Source organism: Atractosteus spatula, chromosome 7 (assembly GCF_055471065.1).
Source record: "Atractosteus spatula isolate fAtrSpa1 chromosome 7, fAtrSpa1.hap1, whole genome shotgun sequence".
Classification (NCBI taxonomy): domain Eukaryota; kingdom Metazoa; phylum Chordata; class Actinopteri; order Semionotiformes; family Lepisosteidae; genus Atractosteus; species Atractosteus spatula.
This window is the reverse complement of record NC_142712.1, coordinates 5,888,452-5,908,858: the sequence shown is the minus strand read 5'-3', so window position 1 is coordinate 5,908,858 and position 20,407 is coordinate 5,888,452. Positions and strand designations below refer to the sequence as shown.

General features: G+C 49.0%; 1 protein-coding gene across 5 annotated transcripts in view; it reads right to left on the bottom strand.

Moving 5' to 3' along the window:
* cdk8 (cyclin dependent kinase 8) overlaps nucleotides 1-18,357 on the bottom strand; it is a 40,200-nt gene extending 21,843 nt beyond the window's left edge. For all 5 annotated transcript variants that reach the window (XM_088920333.1, XM_088920329.1, XM_088920330.1 and 2 more), the window contains exon 1: nucleotides 17,883-18,357. In XM_088920333.1, coding sequence (XP_088776459.1) covers nucleotides 17,883-18,010 — 128 coding nt within the window. In that variant the 5' untranslated portion in view covers nucleotides 18,011-18,357. The remainder of the gene's footprint in view (nucleotides 1-17,882) is intronic.
* Between the last annotated feature and the right edge of the window lie 2,050 nt (nucleotides 18,358-20,407).

Sequence of the window (20,407 nt, the reverse complement as noted above, 5' to 3'; positions counted from 1 at the left end):
CGATGTCTGTGCTATAATAAGTGGCTTAGCCTGTTTCAGGGAAGAAAACGCACTATGGCTCCAAATGGAGCTTCAATTGTAGCAATTTCAGACGCTGTGAGCCACAAGCTTTGGAATATAAGCTAGTACTGCCTATTTAATTCATGCAATTTTATTAAAGTAATAAATGTATCAAGTGACAAAGTACAAATTAATTTTTGTAGTCAAGCAATTTCCAATCCTACAATATATCGTACATTTTATTTTTGAACGCTTTTGATCACATTAGAACAGAAACGTGCTTCGCGTTTGTGGCCATGAAGCACATTTCCTTGGGCACAGCATGTGCAAATTTCCAATCTTATAGTTCTTCCTTTTTCTGTTCAAAGCTTGAAATGGCTTGCATTGCTTTGCAGGAAGGGCTCAATTTCCTGGGTCACGTTTAGTTCAGCCTTTCTCTATGAAGAGCAGCGAGCTGGACTGGAGGACAGTGGCTTCAGCAGGCCCGACTGGGTACTGACTGCAACAAGGCTCTGCTGGCATCCGAACAGCTCAAATCAGAACACAGACAGCAATCTTACAGTGGAAGGGTCTGTAGCTCTAACTGCCTCAGAATAACTGAGATGCTGAAGTAGGTTCTGTAGTCCTTTAAAGCTGCAGTCTAATTGATTATTCCTTCCTCTGGTTCTGCACCACAAGTGGGGGGGGGGGGTACCGAGCACACTGCAATTAAACACATGGTCACAATTACCAGGCCACTTACACTAGGGAGTGCCGCGGTCTTTAACATGCTGGTTTGTTAACGGGCAGCCTGAGCCAGGGAGGGAGCGGGTTCGAGAGCGCGGGGAGGAAGACAGGCAGGGCGGGGACGCCAGACGAGAGAGAACGAGGCAGAGAGAGACAAAGAGAGGGAGTGGAGAGAGAGAGAGAGAAGGGGCGAAGGCAGGGGAGAAAGAGAATGTGATTTGCAGCCTCATCCTGCCTGTGAATCTACTGTATGAAATGTGCTCTGTTCAACCGAGGTTTGCGTTTTATGTATGTAAATATATAAGTGTGTGATAAATATATATATAGGTTATAAGAAGATGAAGAGATGGGTTTGTCACGGTGCGATGGGGCGAGTTAACATCAGGCACTACGGTGGAGGCGCTCTGCGTGTGACAGCAGTTCTACAGAGAGCTGTGGGAAAACACCTCAAACCACCAACACAGACTGAGCCGGGGAACTGGCCCTCGGCGCGCTCTCACAACAAGCCCCCAGCTCGAGCGCGCCAGAGCCAGCTCGCTCTGAGCCTCGACCACATCCTGCCCGCTGGCCCCTGTGGAAAGGTTAGCAGCAGGTAGCAACGTCTCCACCTGTGCGCCGCACAGCGCAGCAACGTCCCCGTCGCCCTCCCCCTCTTCAACAGAGGCAGCGGAGCCCCATTCCCCGCCCTCCTCAGACAACCCCTTGAGGCAGCACACGTGCAGGCGACACTGCCTGGAAGCCATCACACCACTCCTGGGGCGCCTCTTGGTGACAGATCACTGGGGCCTGCTCGAGAGCTCCCGCAGGCCAGTTCCATGCAGGGGAAAGCATCCGGGACCCTCAGAAGGGAGTCGGCTTTGCGGTCCTGGGGGTTCGAGGTCTGCACCTGCTGCCCCATCCAAGAGACACAGGCTCACAGGCCAGCACCACCCAGCTCTCCAGCAAGCCTGCCGAGCTGCTGGGTTACTCTTGTGAAATAGTCCCTGCATTTGTGCTCCAAAGCATGCGTGCAAAACGTGCGTTTTAAGAAAGGTAGCGCCCTTAAGAAACTCATCATAATCAGTTATGTCCCCCACCGCCGCCGCCAGGCATCGCAAAAGAATAAATGGAGCTTTTCTTCACCCAGCCCTTTTTGCAAAAGTGCATAAGTGTATTAGTTCCTATTACCATAATCATGACTCATAAATGTGTTGCTAGCATTCCAGTTCAATGGAAACGACAAGCTGACTGAAGCCCACAGAAACGCAAACGTGGGCTAGGAACTGCCTTCATATAAAGCATCAGGTAAAAACATTCACAACATAGCGCGCGCCGACTGACTAGCTCCTTCTCACGTGGCCAAGAGCCGTCTAGACTATGAGACCCCTCCCCTCGAGTCTGTGCGGGATAAAGGAGTGCACCACTGCACGGCTCTCCTCGCAGTCACCACACAAGGGGTTCCCACGCACAGCTCCACCGACTCAAGAAAGTAAGACGAGCTTCACAAGCGAGGCTAGTGCTACACGTGCTGCAGAGGTTAAGGCGGGCTCTAAGGCAGTGGTGGCCCTCATACCTGCTGGGGTTCCATCCAGCCAAACCCTTAGCTACACAGTCAAACCCATCACTGGCTAAACAATAATACAGCCCCAACGTGTTTAAGAACAAATGAATCTTGGCTCAAATCAAGCTGAACAGTCGCGCTGTGTAAGTGAAATCAAATCCCAACCTTGTGACTAGAAACAAAATGCAATTATTAAATTGAAACGATTTTTCAGATCAATGATCCAGTGAAGGTGGGCTGGGACGAAACCCAGCAGGTATGTGCGGGTCACCAGGACCAGGACTGGGAACCGCTGCTCTAAGGCATGGCGACGGGACGTTCTTCAGGCTGAAAAAGCAGAAGAACTCGCTGTCACAGAAGCACAGGGCCAGGCTGGAGCGGGCCTGTTTCACAGAAGGGGGGGAACTAAGAGAGTTCATTCTGGCCCCTGTGGACTGTGCTGTCACAGCCCAGGCAATTTCCTGTGCAGGGATGTCTGGAAAATCGGCAAGAAACATCTCGGCTAGCTGGCCTGGAGAGATTCAGAGCAGAAGCTCTTAAATCTACACCCCCCCCCAACTTCCACCTAAAATTAATATCACGGTAGAAAAGAAACAAACCCGATCTGAACCTGAATGAAAAAGAGCCTCAGTAAAAATACTGCTTGTATTTTGTAACAGGCCAGATGTGCTGCAAGTGCAGATTCACATTTACAGAAGAGCTAATGGAAGGAGAGAGTAAAAACGAACAACTGCTGAAATACTTTGCACACAAAGAGAGACCTTCCACCTTCCACACACACACACACCCACCCGCCCTCAGCCACAGAGAGGAGTGCCAGCAGTCCTGAGAACTGGCAGCACGAAGGCCTAGGGGCTCTGTGGCAAACATACCTCTCTTTATTACTCCTTAAAATAATCAGGGGGGGTTAATGAGGGCTGCCTGCCCTCCATGGCATTTCAGAAATCCAGGCCTGCCGCTACAAACTGGAGCCCCATGGAGCTCCTTAAATTAAGAAGCACTATTCTGCCAAGCCCTCTGCAAAGCACCAGGGACAGGGGAGGAGAGCCCCATCGCCACCGAGACCACCACGTCTCACTTACTTCTCCGATCTAAGATCCAATTATGTTTTGAGCTGGAAAGCGTCACACCTTCGACCAGAGCCCATAGGGTGAGGCTTTGGACTCACGACTGAGAGGTTGTGGGTTCGAGTCCCCACGGCAACAGTGCTGCAATACCCGGCTGTGTGCGTGGGGGCCAGTACTGTTGGGGGGGTCAATCCCAGCGAGGGATCAGTGTCCCATCTGGAGTTGGGGGAGGGCGTCACATGCTCCCTCAACCACTTCACGCTGCAGATGTCGGGCTCCGGCCAATTCCCACCTTCAAACAGCATCTTTCTGAGGAGCAGCTTGGAAAAAATAAATCCAGCAGGTGCAGCTCAGCCCATAATTAGGTCCATTTCAGTTAACCGAGCGCTTATGTTGGAATGCGAAGAGAAAACTCTTCTTTTGACTAAGCCGGCAATGTTCACCAGCGGTGGCTCATCAGTCACCATCACCAGTCACCTGAATTCTTTAATACGTTTTTATTCCAAGACGGGGGACCATCACCACATGTCCTACAGCCCCTCCGCCTCTCTCTCCCCCTCTCGATGAGCAGAGCTCATGCTTCACACGCCTCCGAACCGGGTAAAAAAACCCCAAAAAACAGCAACAACCTCCTCTCTCCTCCTCTCTCTCTCCAGGCGGGTTTGCGCTGAGGCGATCACAGCTCTGAAGACGGTGCCACCTCTCTCTCCCCGAGCCGCGGCTCAAAAATTCAACGTACCACTTCGCCGTGGCTGGACAGGCCCTTCAGCTGGAACTCCATTCGTCTCCTGGCAGGAGCGGCCTCTCAGCCCGGGGAGACTGGCTCCCAGACCGGTTTCGTCCTCAAGTGCTGGGGAGCCACAGGCCAGTGGGGGCTGAGAATAACGATGCACCTACTGACCAGCAACCGGTTACAAAGCAGCACTGTGCAGGAGCAGATCAAGAATCCGAAAGACTGGCGCGGCGCTTTCTCTTCAGTGTCTGGCTGCTAAGGAGAATCACGCTCTCGAGTTAACAGGACCGGATGACTGCAAGTACGCTGCACGCATGCCCAGAGACACAGATCACTGGCCATCACCTCCAACAGGGTTCCATCTCTCAGGGCATGCGGGTTGTGGGTTTAGGACTTTGGGACTTGGGAAATCGGGAATCGGGAATCGGCACAGCGTGCTGCTGTCTTGGGAAGGCAGCGTGCCTCTCTGTTTAGTAAACACTGTCTCCTGGTTCGCTCTGAAAGCCTCGGTTTCCATAATGCACCACACTTACCTCAAAGCTTATTCATGGCAAAGAAGCAAGACAGAATGTCAACATATAATTACCCCAAACAGGAGGCTGCAAAGCTGTAATTAAGGGATGGATTTATCAAGTGTTGTACAAGCCTATCAACATGAAAGGGAAAACCGTCTGCAATCCCAAGCTCCACCCAACAAGACCAACAAATTCAAGGAATTAAACGTGAGGACAGAGTCCCACGTCCGTGTAGCTTAGCCGTGCAACAGCTTGCAAAACAAAAAGAAACACACAGGACCAACTACAGCTGCCACACAAAGCACTTCATCTCGCAGATTTTAAAGATTGTTTTTTTGCAAAATCGTCTTTCACCCTTCTATAAACATTAGCATTGTGGAGGGGAAAAAAAACTGTTTTTGTCAGGAATTCTTGCCCTGGTTTGGACGCTAGTTGTTTACAGATGTCAGAAGCTGCTTTTCAAATTTCATCCAGGGCCACAAGGATATTAGGGAAGCATTCTACCCCCTGCAGAAACAGAAATAAAAAAAAAGAATTTTGAATCAAAGTATTAAGAAACTGTTGCAAAACAGGATGCTTAAGGAAACATTGCATCTTCAAATAAACTGGAAAAGAACAGTCTGGACAATAAAAAAAGATTACATGACAGAGATCTCCTCTGACTGGCTTTGTCTAACATACATCATGGCATTCCCTGGTACAGTATCGGCAGCGAACGGGCTCAGCGTCTGCACGGCAGTAACACGACACCTTCCTGACCGCCTGAGCTGTGCACTCACGTGCGTGTCCAGCCTGGCATTATTTATGTTCAACATTAAAAGCTTTGACAGGGCTTCATGACTTTACAAAATAGCTTGGCTGGAGCTCTTATCTGTATTACATTACGTATGAGGTGGCAGGAACTGGCAAGCGTAGCCAAGTCATGGGGAACAGGGACGCCCACACCGCAGTCCTATTGAAATGCCAGTTCCTGCTCAAAGAAAAATGCAAATCTCCAAAACCCCAGCTGCTCCGGAGGCTCCGAGTCAAACAGCTACAGTATGTACTTTTAGGCCTCTGATGCAAGAGGACACTACAAGTCAGGACACTGCTCATGCTCAATCCCCCGAGTGCAAATTGCTCAGAATTGTAGTGCTCTGCTCACTGTATCCAGATGAAGATTTAATGGGGGCCTGTCTTGACAAAGCACTTTCAAGTACTTTCGTCAGTCTTTTGAGCATGTTTCCAAACCGATACCACTATAGCACTGAACTCGGGGCAGAAAGCACAGGCCTGGACCTCTTTTCCTGCATGAGCAACCCTGGCCCAATCAGCACATTGCAAAATCTGTAATTCCACTTCTGCTGGCCAATCCACGCGCCGCCCGGAGGATCAAGGCATCACCAATCAAACACAGACATCAAACACGGATGTCGCTTGAACAATTAGTTGACAGGCAGGAAAAACGGTGTTCGGACTGTGAGAAATTTTGCTCTACAAGTCGTACACAATGGAAGAGGTAAAGGGTGGGTGGGGGTGCGGTCACAAGCTCCAGAAATTCCCACGTGAAGATTTGCTCCAGGGCTGTGAAGCAGACATGCTTAACTAACCTCCCAAGACAAACTGCCAGCGACCTGTGTTTAACCTAGGCCAAGTTCAAGAGAAGACGGCAGAGTCTCCCACAGGGAGAACCCCAGCCGTGCAGACTTGACTGCCAGAGCAAACAGGGCCATTTATTGATATAATCTCAACATTTTCCTTTAAGCTAAGTACACAGTTTGGCTTAAGATGTAAAACCCCAGATCTAACAGAGATAAAATCAAATTATTAGAGCTTCTGGTTTTGAGTTCAATGCTACTTGTCTGCATTCTGTCCAAGAGACAAAAGCCAGGTTTCCACACAGTTCTGTTTCTTCAAGCTGTAGATCAGGAAAACCATTAAAATGTGTCTCAACCCTCCCCAAACCAGCCCCTCCCACCCCCAGCTGACACACTGCTTCTTTATGTCAACTGACACGTTTTTTCAGCAAGATGCAACAAAGCCACTCTGCAAACTGAAGATATCTAGTTGCCTTTGTTTCTCTTGGAAACTATACAAGCACATCATTCAATTTCCTAACCTTTTGAAGAAAAAGCTTAATTTCCGTAACAAAGGCAGGCTGAGCCACAAGAGAGCCTGTAAGCTGGAGGTATTTTAAATGCGTCTTTCCACTTTTATTATAGGACAAATCCATCAAGCAGCCAAAGAACAATTTAACTACAAGTGGAGAGAATACAATTACAGTTTCAAAAAGAAAGGGAAGAAAAAGATCGCAAATCTGTAATCTGTTACACTCATCAAGCAGAATTCCCAGGCTAACAAAAGCATAACTGTGTCTCAGGCACAGCTGTACAGTCGGGCACTGCATACTCACTGGAGAATAAAGAAAAAACACTTTTGAAAAATACATGCTTCTTTAAAGACTTCCAGCAACAAATCATTTTTTGCCATTTTATGAAGCATTTCAGAAATTCAGCCTGAGAAAACCCAGGAAGAGTGTTCTGAGGTTGGAGACGATGTCCTAAAACTGATCCTCAGAAGACGTTAGATGAGTTTACGTCACCCCCATAAGTATTCTTGTTTTGCAGTATTTTTTGAAGTCCTTGCTCTATATCCATTTTCTTTTCGGAAGTTAAAATCTATCCATTTGCAATTTCCAGCCACAGTGCCATTGGGGGAATCCTTTGCTGAAAATCAACATGCTCGTGCCCAGCAGTAACCAAAGACACCAATGAAAAGGGGACTGAGGCTGGGCTGCACTTAAATTCAACAAGATGGACCTGATGTTAATAATAATAATAATAATAATAATAAAATAATAATAATAATTCCTGACACTTATATAGCACTTATAGTGGACACTCCACTCAAAGCTCTTTACAGGTAATAAGGACTCCTCTCCACCACCACCACCAGTGTGCAGCCCCTCCTGGATGATGTGACGGCAGCCATAACGTGCCAATATGCTCCCCACACACCAGCTCTCAGTGTGGAGGAGAACCGCGTAATGAAGCCTGTACATAAATGGGGATTATTAGGAGGCCATGATTGGTAAAGAGCAGGGGGAAATTTGGCCAGGACTCCGGGGTAACATCAACATCCATGTTTTTAATGGTACTGGTTCTGATGGCACCAGGGCCCATTGGAACCCATCTCTTCCCTCCCTCAATGTGAAACCACTCTGGACCAGCTCGCACAGAGGCCTGCTACCTGCGTCACCCCAGCTGAAGTCTGAATCTCTGTGAGCTTTATTGGCGTGACCGACGAATGTCAGTTAAGCCACTGAAATATTCAGCAAAGCATTTACAATCAGAACAATCACATTATTACTGGAGAGGTGCACTCTCTGTTCTACTGCTGAGAGAGGACTGAGAGGATCGAGTCTCCTCTCCTGAACAGTGTAGGGCAGGGGCATCCAATCTTGGGGTCCCCCACACCCCAACATTACTGGTTTGTGTTCTACCCGAGTACCCCGTTAAACAACTGAACCCTTAACGGACCTAATAGCAGGTTTAATTTCTGGTTCCTTGACAGGGCAAGAGCTTGCCTTCTAACTGCTGCGTTTCTTAAGTAACTTAATAAGGCCAGTAGAAAAAAGAAACGCACAAAGATTCCAGCTGAGCAACATACTGGTCCAGTTCAGGGTTTTACTGAAGTGAAGATCTCAGCTGCAGTGCAAAGCAGCAGGCTGGCATTCCCTAAGAGCAGGCCCGGCAAACCCTGGTACAGAGGACTGAGAAACAGCAGGTCTACCTGTGCACCAAGGTCTTGGGGGACTGGACAGAAAATCCAGTCAACCTACTTCCTGGTGTGGAATCACCCTTCTTCAGCGGGCTGTGGGGATTTTAACCACCGAGAGGGAACACAGCCAGGGCGTCCAGACGCACGCGTCCCCGAGCTCACAGGTCTCCCATTGTCCACTCTTTCCTCTTTCCCAAGTGTTCCCACTTGAGTCATGTGGCTCCCATTTCACTGCTGACTGTCTTCAGTCGATACCTCCGAGGAATCAGAATGCTTGAATTAGGTCCTCTCGTGGCTTTCACTGTTCAAGACACTCAGTGCCTTTCTGTCAGCGGGTAGGACATGCCTTTAAGCCTGGGAACAGCACTAGTCGTTGATTCCAGTACAGCAATTTTAATGTTTTAATGTGACCAAAATTGCATGCAGTATTCTAAATGCGGTCTAACTTGTGCTTTGTGCCATTTTAACATAGCTTCCCTTGATTTATAGTCAACACTTCCCTTAACTAAAAAGGATAAAAGACTGAAGAGGCCCTGTTCTGGGGAATAACTCTGCGGTATCTATCGTATGAATCTAGAACTGCGCTCTAGAAAACGACTCCAGCTCCACAGGAATGAACGTGTTTGTGTACTTCACAGCCCCCCGGCTCCTCAGAGATAAGAACACAAACATCACAAAAGGAATAAAAGATCAGCACTGCGGTACCAAACGGCTCGGCTGTTCTGTATAGAGTCAAGCGCTACAAAAAGGAGGGAGTTAAGATCGTTAACAGAGCCATTCCCCCTGAGAACCAATGCACTTTGGGAGCATCTTTGCCATTTTTCACGAATTAAAACGAATCCTCCACATCACAGAGAGTGCTCTGGGTCACATTTTGCTTCACTCGCTAATGAAAAGTCATTAAAAACCAATGTTCTGAGAGAGTCGCAAAAGGTCACCATTATTATTTTTAAACGTTCTTAATTGGCAAATTAAGTTCATGTCCATCTTCCACACTGGAACTTAAATCAAGCAGCTGTTTTTTTTTTTGGCCATTTAACATCGGCGAGCGATCCCTGGGCACGTACAGCAAGCAGCTTCGCTCTGCAGTACCGCTAATCAGTTAGCAACGAGCACAACGTTTATTTTCACCCAGGAGAAAGAGGCTCATCAAAAGGAGAGGAGAAAGGGCTCATCTCTCTCCCCCTGTCCTTTACCAATCATGGCCTCCTAATAACCCCCCTCTCTGAACTGGCTTCATCACTCTGTTCTCCTCCCACTGAGAGCGAGTGTGTGGGGAGTGAACTGGCGCATCATCCAGGTGGGGCTGCACACTGGTGGTAGCAGTGGGATTCCCCATTACCTGTTAAGCACGCTCGTTACCGATTTGGAGCAGGGGCAACGACATTAAAGCATCCAGAAAAAGGCTGAAGCGGGAGAGAGGACAGGGAACTAGGGTAAGGCTTACATGCTGCTTTTCATCTGTGCGCTGTGCCCCAGTTGAGCAGGAGTGTGATGAAGCAGCTCAGGAAAGGAAATACCTTCTCTTTACCAGAGCACTGCTTTCGGCGATGGAACAAAAGGGATGTTTCCTGCCAACCTAAATCCCCTCAGCTGCCAACCAGGAGCTGCTTGTAAGCTGGAGCTCACAGAGCTGGACACTACAGCAGGGGAGAAGCCTTATCTTGCAAACCTCCTGCCCCACCGCCACCCAAAAACCTTTTATTTTCTCACAAAGATGCACTTAAACCTGATTAGGAACCACAGGAGGGCGCCAGCTGAACTTCTACAGGCTTCCCTTCTCTGTTGCTGGGAGCACGGGAGACCGACACTGTTAATGAAGGAGTCAGGGATCCAACCACTGAAAATCCCCTTAAATAAACGGTGTTTGTGTGTTGTAATGTCAGCATGATCAAAGCCCTAAAACACAAAGGAGCAAAAAGCAATCCTGAAACAATACTTGGCTATGTTTAGCACAGTTGTACACTTTTATGTCTCATCTTCTCCTGGAAATATTGCAGCTCTATCCACAAACGGTTCAACATGGAGTGTCCACAGCACATTGCACTCGCTGATTCACCCTGGAGTGCGTTTGAGGATCTTGGCATTTCCTGCACAGCAATGCTGCAGCTAATGAAACGCTGAAATTGCAGATGAATAAGGGGCTCCAGCATGGCGGACCCTGGGCAAGGAGCTCAGCACCCTGTGTGCCAAAGTCCTGCCCTGTAATCAGCAACTCCTCAGGCAGCAGGGCTCCCACGCAGCACGGCTGACCAGTCATGAAGGGACGATGGCCACCGACAGCTCTGCCAAAGCTGCAAACCAACAGCCGATACTGTACCACGAGGAGCTCTGCTGGACGCCCCACCAGTTAGGACAACGCTGAGCCCTTCCATGATGCATTCCTCCCCCCCCACCTCGATTTCCTGAGGGCAGCTCCTGTTGAAAACAGACCCCCCTGTGCGTGTTTGTTTTTTAGGTTCAATGACCGCTAAACGTGGCCTTTTTCGGGACTGACATGAAAGGCGGCTGTGTGCAGCTGACGCAGTATTTTGTACCAGGAAACCCCTGTGCCCTTGCCACATAACCTATCGGCCAAGGTTCTTGGAGAGCTCGGCGTTAATCACCGAGAAACGGGTCGTCCCCTCACAGACACATGAGGTTGCAGATTGCCCACCCCTGATACAAGCACTCTCTGGAGACCAGAGCGATTCTGCTTTTGGAAAGGAATGGTCCGTCAGAAAGAAAGCAACACAATGTGGAACCAAATGATCCGAGACTGCAGAAAGCATCCCAACAGCTCTCCATTGTCCCCCCCAGCACTGCCCAGCAGCTCAGAACAGAGCCAGGGCGAGACAGGGCACGCCTGGCAACGTCCTGCTGCATCACAGGGGCTTTCTGACCAAGAGGCACGTCAGGAGAACAGCACAGGGTCAAGAAAGCCAGTCAGCACCACACAGACTCTCCTCCTGAGAGGACAGTGGAGTCTTTCTCCTCAGATCTTCATCTTTAAATAACTCATTCTTAACACTCTCCCATTAATTAGGAGGACAAAGTATGTGATTTCACTCTATATGCATTGTGGTTAAATACCTGCTCCTCCTCAGCACCCTAATGACACTGATGCATGCTTGCACTAGCACAAGGAAACCCCCTTCAGCCACTGAAATATCAACCACGGAATAGACAGAGGACACCTCTGTAGCCACAGCACATGAGGCAGTTCTCATCTGCAGCTACAGGAAATCACATTCAAAAACTACAATGCAATTTTGTCCCCTACCTAAAGCAATGAAATAGTAAAATGGTCTGTATACGTATAAAGAATGCGATTGGTCTTTTACAGTTTCGGTAATAAGAGTTTCATCCTGACGGAAAAGTAAAAAAAAAAAGTTAAAAAAAAAACATAAGAAAATGATGTGCTTAGCATGTCAGGGTATGATTCTTGAGTTTATAGATATACAACACGTACAGATTTGACAATAATAAAGCTGGTAGAGAGAGGTACAGGGACTGCAAGCCTGTGCACAGCAGCGTCCCTCGTCAACGGGAGATCAGTGTGCAGGACGTCCTGAGCCTGGAGGGGAGTGACAGACGGCTGCCGGGCAGGCATAAAGGTCACTCCCCTGAAATCGAAGGGCCAAGCCTAATCCCAGCTGCACCACTTAGTGCCCCGGTCATTAAGCAGCCTGGCTGAGTGCGTCCGCAGGAAGCTTATAAAGGTCACAGCACAACGACCTTCCGCACACCTGCGTCTCTCCTGTTCACCTGACCCCGCTCAGAAAATGGGACAGCTTTTCCAACAGGCTTAATAAATGTAGCTCTTAAAGAAGGACCAAATGGTTTTTTTTTTTCCTCCAAATGCTTGGTCTTTCTTCTTCCAAGGAAGTGAGGATTTTCACTTTAACAGACAGTTTTGCACATACAGTACATACAAACAGGCAGTGCAGAGTTACATCTGCACCAGTCTGTAGTATTTTTCATACTAATAAACCGGATCTGGGCTATAAAACAGTATTGTGCAAAACAGACAGTATTGTGCCTTGTAAGCAGGTTTTAAGCATAGTGGTAGTTTGGCCATTGGGATGTCTGAGAGGCACAGTGGGAAGAACTAGGCAGAGTGATCCAAGTCCGAAAGCTAGTTTGGTATTCTGGCCTTCGTGCCAGGTAAATGCGCGTGATGAGGAAAATGCCTGTGTTTCTCATCAACAGGACTCACCATTTCAAACACAGAGTCCCACTGGGCGTAACGGGAGAGACAGCACAACTTGAAGTCATGCTGCTCTTCTCAACAGCACTGTAAGCTTGCAGGTGCCTGATAGGTCACAAGGGGGCAATGTTGCACACCTTGGTGCATTTAAGCGCAAGCAACTTGTCTCATCAGAGAACAAGCAAATGACTTGGGGGTACCCTACTTCGGGGATCCCTGGTTACAGAGAGCTTGAGGCAAAGCCCAGACTCGGAACACGTGTTGTACAGACAAGAGGCTCAACACGCACACCAAACAAGTTCCTCTATGAGCTGAGGCACTGTGGAGAACCCATCCAAGTTATGTATGATTCAAGTAAATCTTATTTCTTCAAACGATTAAGAGACTTGGTGCATTGCAAACACTAAACAAGACCCTTCATCTGACACAACGAGCTTTCCACGTGGAAGGTTGTCAGTATGAAGATTAATTTCGTTCATACGCTGGTGTATCTGCTGGGGTGCACGTCCGCATGGTATATTTAAAAACGAAAGCAGAGACTGCAGACAAAGCCATGAACTAGATAAAAACGCGTGGCTCTTTTTACTGGACGCGACCCTGGACACAGGATATCACCCACACGAGAGACGCCGGAATCTACACAACCGGCGCCAATCCATTTCAGCTGGAGTGTCAGGGAGAGCAAGGAGGATGGAGAGCTCTGGAATACAAGTGCAGGCCACTCTCTTTCTCTCCATCTCCCCCTGCTCACCTCATTCACACTGCGTCTGTGCTGATCTGCCTCAAGACTCGTGGCATTCGTCCACAAAGGGGTGATCCCGCAGAGCCACAGCCCAGCTGTGTCTAGAGGGTACCCCGAAATCACCACCAAACCACCAATTCATCTTGAGCAGCTCAGTTCAGCTGTGAATGAAAGCACCCATCAGCCTTGAAGGAAGAGGCCTGCCCACTCATCCCAAATCCCACTGACGTCGCTAAATTGTCAAGCATGAATTCGGACCTGAGGAGTTAAGCGAGGTTGACCTGTAATTCCTGCAGGGTAAGGGCTCCCATGCATCGTCAGGTCCCCCACCCTCGTCTCCCGGTAGTACGTTTTCCTCTGGCCATGTTCAAGTACAGCACAAGCCCCCCTGCTGCAACACAGCGCTGACCCGTCACGCCTCCTCCCCCTTTGAAGCCCCCCCCCACTCACTCCGCCTCCGAGCTCAAACCGAGCTCCGAGCCAGACCTGCAGTCCAAGGAGAGAACGAAATCCAAACAGCTGCCTGGATTATAAACAGGCCCCCCTTGATGAGAAAAGCATATCTCTGCAGCCCAGCACGCTGTGCACACAGGACACTCTGGCACCGAGAGCGCCTTTTTATCCCTCTGCCAGGAAAAGCACCCCTGTGGTCCAACATCTTGTTTTACCATGAGCGTACAGGACTGAAGGACAGGCAATCAGAAGCAGTAAGCCATACTCATGTTAACTGGTCTAACAGTAGCCTCACACTCAAGAGTCAGGCATTCCCATCAAGCGCTTAAAAGCTCTCACCCCCTTAAGTGTCTGCTGCTGTGGGAATGGCTCCATCTCTCAATGCCCACAGGATGATGTCAGTGGCAGGTCTTTGCACTGTGACCTCACACCACACCAGGTGCAACACAGGCGCTGCCTCACACAGCGCCATCTGCTGGACCAATGTGGAAGTGCATGTGCTTTTGATCAGCTCAAAGAAACCCGGAGCCAACACCCCAATATTTCAAAGTAACGCCTCAGCTCCTGGGGTAGCTAGAAGTCAGATTTTGATTATAATATCTTCCTGATTTACTGGATAATCTGGACTGCTTTACATTCTGCATGAAGCACTTCTTGTCAGTTAAAAAAGAGCCACAGTTTACTGACAAGGGTTTAGGCTCCAGTACACTGATAAGACCATGCATGTATACTTGTATGTCCAGACATTAATTGAAGTTTGCAGCTGTGACGCCTGCACCCATGGTCAGACATGGTGAGGAAGACTGCCACTGTTCCGAGAGCTATACAATTAAGACATCACACTCCAAGCCTGTGTTGCAAACTTCTGGTCTTGTGTCATAAATGCATTTTTGCTCTTCTTTCGCCTGGACAGAGCAATAGAGGAGATGTGTTCTGCGTGAAACGGTTATTGTTCAGCTTTTATGTTAATGTTGTCCCTCCACTTACCCCCGAGTGATCAAAACCAGCCACTATTAATGCAGAAATACCCCCCCAGCAAGATTTTTAATTTGTTTCGTACAGAACATGTTAGCATTCAAAATAACATTTCTTTTAGGTGCCTCAGTCTCTTGAAAAGCATTCGCAGGGGGAGAAATAACCTCTTAAAGTTCACCATGTATCTAGAATCAGCCCATGTTTGACTTGATAGAGAACTCATTGCACGTCGTCTCCGCTAAGGACAGCTCCAAAGTAGCGTCAGATTTGAACTGCTGCAGCACTGCAGCCGATTCCAACAGGAGGCTTTGTGAATTCCTCCCGATTTGCAGCCCGTCTTCCACGGCTGCTGTAATGAAGACCCTGTATAAATACCTTCTTTAGGTCTTTTGTTGTTAAAGAGCTGCCTTCGTACTTCACAGGAACTGTACACCTCTGTAAGGAAACCCCTCCTGTCTGAAGGAGGTGGTCCAGTGGTCCCATTCCCCTCCCAGTGCGCTGCCATAGCAGTCAGCCCCGATCCGCTGTATCAACAGCGCCGCCGCACACTCGGAATTGGAAACCAAGGCAATAGAGCAATAGAGAAGCACAGAAATGATGGAGATGGACTAAAATGTGGGATGCACAGCGATGTGCTAGCACTTCTGGGACAAGGATTCTCCCATGCAAAAGGGCTTTAATGGACATGGAGAAGGTGGGAGATATCTAACCACAGCGAGCAGCTGACATGCTGTGCATTGTGCGAGAGTCTCCTCGGGTTCTTCCACTGAGAAGCCCAGGACGTCTCCACAGAGCTGCAGGACAGACCATCTCAGCCATCACAGCCCTGCAGCTTCAAACGCGTCTGGATTCTGTGAAGGCACTGGAACTATGAATAAACCAACTTACAGCACCGGCATCGTGAACACAACACCTCAGGCAGTCTGGGACGCGTCTCACAGCACGTGGCTCACAGAGACAAAGACCTAAAAGCAGCATTTTTTTTCTGGGAGGGTCACTTGTAAAAGAGCGCGTTGATCACTTGGATTGTGAGGCATGTTTCTTTTATTAAAACTCTCGCTGCCGCAATCTGGTCAGCTCGCAAAAAAGAAAGTGACATCATGCTCGTTTCTGCAGGCCTCTTTCAGAGACGGCAACAGCAACACTTTCTCAAGCAGGAAAACCCCCAGGAACTGAGAAGGACCCTTCTCGTTTAAGAGACCTCTGCAGTGCGACGCATTCTCGTTATAGTATCTGCAGACCAGCAGGGTTTGGCACGTTGCTGTCAAGAGGAGGCTCAGATACATCATAAAATCTCAACAGCACACACCCAGCGAAAAGAGACGGGGTGTAACACAGCTCTTCTGTCACAGCACAACAGAGTTTCCCAAATCAAAGAGCTGATGCACACACGGAGACGTGCCATTAACCGAGTCAGCCAGGGCTTTTATCCAAAGGGGTTGAATCAGTAGCCACACATGAAGCAGGGCATGTGACTGAAGGATCTCGTGGAAAGGTACAACAGCACTGTGCCACCTGAGATGTGAACCCGCATGAGACCCACAGCTTCCAGGGAGGAGTCCAGAGCCCTGCCCGCCGCTCCACACTGTAAGATTCCCCTGCGTTTTGGCGCTGGGAGTTCGGGGGGGACAAATGCAGGAGATGACCCATATTGGAGTGCCTTCTGTCCTGACAGCCAGAGCTGACACGCATCAACACCAGGCTGGATGTCACTACTCATTAGCTGCGTGGCTTCACTCGAGAGGGTGATGAATAACCCCTTCCATCCGCCAACTTAAATGCAGTTTTTTGTTTTGGTACCTTCTTCTTAATTGATGACAGTAACGACAGGACATTAAACTCATCCCCCCCTGCCTGTGGTCCCCCCCATCTTGCCTGGCAGTGAGCCTGACTTGTTGGGGAGGAGAGCTGTGTATTGTGCCCCCAAGAGATACTGGGACCAAGCCTGGCTTCTGTCTGTGGACAGGCAAGTCCAGAACCCCAGCTCACACTCTTTTCTAAGGCGCCAAAACACAGGAGTGATGGCTCCATTGCTCCATTGCTCACACAGTGCGTGTGTCAAGTCTATGCACTCGGAGAAAGAGGGACACACACCGATACAGCCAGTGGCAGAGAAGCACCTGTGTGCTCTTGGGACTATTAATAAATTCCTGTTGAAAAGGACAGCAACCCGGGTCAGCCCTCACGTCTATCCAGGCAGCTGAAGGATGTCCTTCACCTTGAGCTCCAGGGGCAAGCGGAACAACTTCGTCAGTCTCATGTAACTGCTATAAAAAAAAAAACTGAACCGCCCCTCAAGATGTATGGAGCATTTCTTGCGAGTTGCTATTCGGGTTGATACAAGCGATTTAAACCAGTGACCGCAGACTTCGACGCGTAGAGCTGTCCGCAGGAAGATACAGCTCCGACAAACGCAGAACCCTCCCGAGAAATGTCGGTTTGTTTGCAAGTGCCTTGTGTTATTGCAAAAGGTGTCCGGGGGGGGGGGAGGCAAGACAAAAGTGAATAACACCCTCGGCGTGGAGACTCGGAAGAGGAAAGAAAACATGAAATTCACCCCCATAAACGAGAGGTTACTCCGATATGGGAACGTCGCTCTTACACCGGTATTCTTCGGCAAATCGCTTTGCCGAAACCCACCATCCCGGCTGAGGATTTACAACGTAAACACTTCCTCTAAAATGTATTTTTCCAGGATGTTTTCTGCAAACGGGTTCGGTCTATTATAGGGGACGCCGCCGCCGCTGTAGTTCTAATCAGAAAACAGTGCGACAGCCAGGCGGTGGAAATTCGTAACACCAGTTAAGAACAGTAACGATTGAGCAAAAACAGCAGCACACGGCACCTATCCAGCTATCTTTGGTTGGCACGGACGGGGGGGGGGGGTTGATGTGACAGTCCGGGCAGCTTTGTCCCTCTCCAGTTCAGAGACAATCTCATGGTGCTGGTACTGTGTTACCGAGCATGTCTCTTTTCTATTCGGGTTGCGTTATCCAGCAGGACAACAACAACAACAACAACAACAACAACAACAACAACACCACCACCGTCTCTGGGATCTCAAACAATAGAGGCAGCAACACCACCACCAACAACAACACAACTAAAATGAACCAAAGAGCCGCAAAGAAAGCGTGCGCTTTATTTTCACCCGGAGCCAGCCCGGCAGGCCTGCTGACTCACCCATCTTTCCTCTTCGCCTTGTACACATGCCCGTAAGTGCCCCTTCCAACTTTACAGCCCTCGTATTCAAACAGGTCCTCGACTCGCTCTCTCTCCCCAGTCAGCTTCACTTTGAAATCATAGTCCATCTTCCTCGCCTTTTTTTTTTCCAAGCGCCGCCTGGGAAGCAGCCCTCTCTTCGCACCCGGGCTCTACGTATCTATCGATCTTCTCCCCCCCCCCCCTAGCGCTGCCCCCTCGCCGGGCCGAGATGCGGCATGTACCGGCGGTGCGTGTGGCGGAGAGATGCACGGTTTTCTGCAGCGTCTGGGCTCCCCGGGTGCTGCACCGACACTGCTTCTGCTTCCCCCTGTCTCTCCCTTTCTGCAGCTGCGCCTCTCTGCCGGTATCTGCTCGCAGGAGCTGGGCATCAGCGCACGGCAATGTCGCAAAGCGTCGCCAAGCCAGGCTTTAAAATAAAGGACCGTCTGGAAAGGGAGACGTGCGCTTCCGAGCGGCGCACCACGTGGATTTTTAACCCTTCGCGCACGGTCGCCGTGGCTGTTGCTGCCTCTGCCCTTCCGCAGCGAAACCGTTGCTGTTGTCAAGAGGTGCTCTGCCGTGTTGATCAGCGGCAGAGGAAACGACCTTCGTAAATCACGTTAGCGCGCCGGTCGTTTAAAAAAAAAAACACGCGCTCGCCAACTCTTCGGATTTCATTTGTTTTTGGCTGCAAACATGCAGTCTTTTTCCACAGTTGTGAAGTAACCAGATTGGGTTTGGACTGAACGTCACGAAACCTAAATATTTATTGTTTTGGTATATTTTTAATGTCAGAGCAACAAAAACGAACCAAAAAAAAAAGGAGATTGGCCGTTTTTTTAAACAGATATTGCAATATATATGTATAAAGATGAGCTCCGAAACTCTAGAGCTCCCTCTGCTGGAATTTCGCTTGAATGACCATGCTAGATGTGAAGAGCATCAGGTTTTGTTCCGGCAACGTTCAGAAAGGAAAAAAGGTCGAATCTCATGTTAATATCCAGTTATAAGACGATTGTGAGGACAGTCGTTTACAGAAATGAGACTTCTCTTTCCCCAGTTCTGCCAGTTGTCACCAGATGTTCTGCCAGATGTCTTTTTCCCCAGCTCTCGCGGGGTGTGTGTGGCACTGGTGTGTGAGACATGTAAGGGTGTCGTCGGGGTCCTGGAGTATTTGAGACGCTCCCAAGTCACGAGGGTGGTTGCCTTGCGTGTCTGAAGTGAAAGTCGTGCAAGGAGTGAAAAACTTCGCTGTATAATAAAGTTTAAAGATCCAATGTTGCTCTTCTGAAGAGTAAGGTCTTTAAATCGGTAATCGAGGCTAAATTTCTGGATTTAACTTCCTAAACTTCCCCCTTCAATTCAACTGAAGAAGCGGTTTCTCAGTCCTCCTCCGCCTCGGCGATCTGCTGTGCAGTGGGGTTCCTGGTGCAGAATGGCCACGTGCTTGGTCACGCAAGCTGCCCTTCAGTGGTGACTAAGGGGAGACCCCTGCTATCTGTAAAGCAATTTTGGATGGAGAGGGGTATATAAATTAAGGACTCTTTGTTGGACCTCCATTATTATACTATACTTAAACATCAATGGCCGTGGTACACATACAGGAGGCATCTGTACTTTCAAGTATGCAAACATCAATACATTCCAGGCTTAGAATGGAGCAGGACAAACTAACCTTAAAACACAAGGTACAAAATGGAAAACACAAATGATGCACTGACATGATTTGCCACTTGTTGCTGTTTCTCCAGGAAAAGACGCTGGGTCACAAGGAAATTTCCCACAGAAGTTTGATACAGGCTTTTAACTGGGTGGGGGAAAAAAACTGCACCATCTGCAGGAACTGGTTAGCATCGCAGCGCAGGGGTCCAGGGTTCAATCCCTGGGGTGCTGTCTGCATGGAGTGTGTATTTTCTCCCACGGTCCAAAGACACGCTGGTGGGTTAGTTGGCTTCTGGGAAAATCGGCCCTGGAGTGTCGGTGTGCTGTGTGACGGACTGCAGTCCCATGCAGTGTGTATCCCACCTTGACCCCAGCTCACTTGTGACCCTGTACTGTTAAAAGGGGTTAGAAAATGGATGGATGTATGTTATATGAATAGAAAGGAACAGGTAATGCGTGTATTCCGTGCTGAAAAGAGAAGAAAGAAAACACAACGTCAACGGCCGTGGAGCCTTCTTCAGGTGTCTTTTATATGACTTGCAGATTCCGCCATGGTATTTACCGGTAAATGCTGTGCGAATCGGAAAACAGTGCAGTATCGTGTTCCAATAGGGAATACGCTACATAGGGGGGAAAAAAGCGACGCAGGTATTCAAGAGTATGGAGATATAAAGAAAATCGAAAGGTTTACCTTTAAATCCATGACACGATTTTAATTGAGGCGTTAAAAGAACATATGTACTAAAAAAGAAAGCCTAGTGTACTGTACATGTCTCCTGGAAGGGGGGGGGGTGCAATGTATCACGTCGCTTGTTGCAGGTAGGACTGTATTGGGTGCTGCA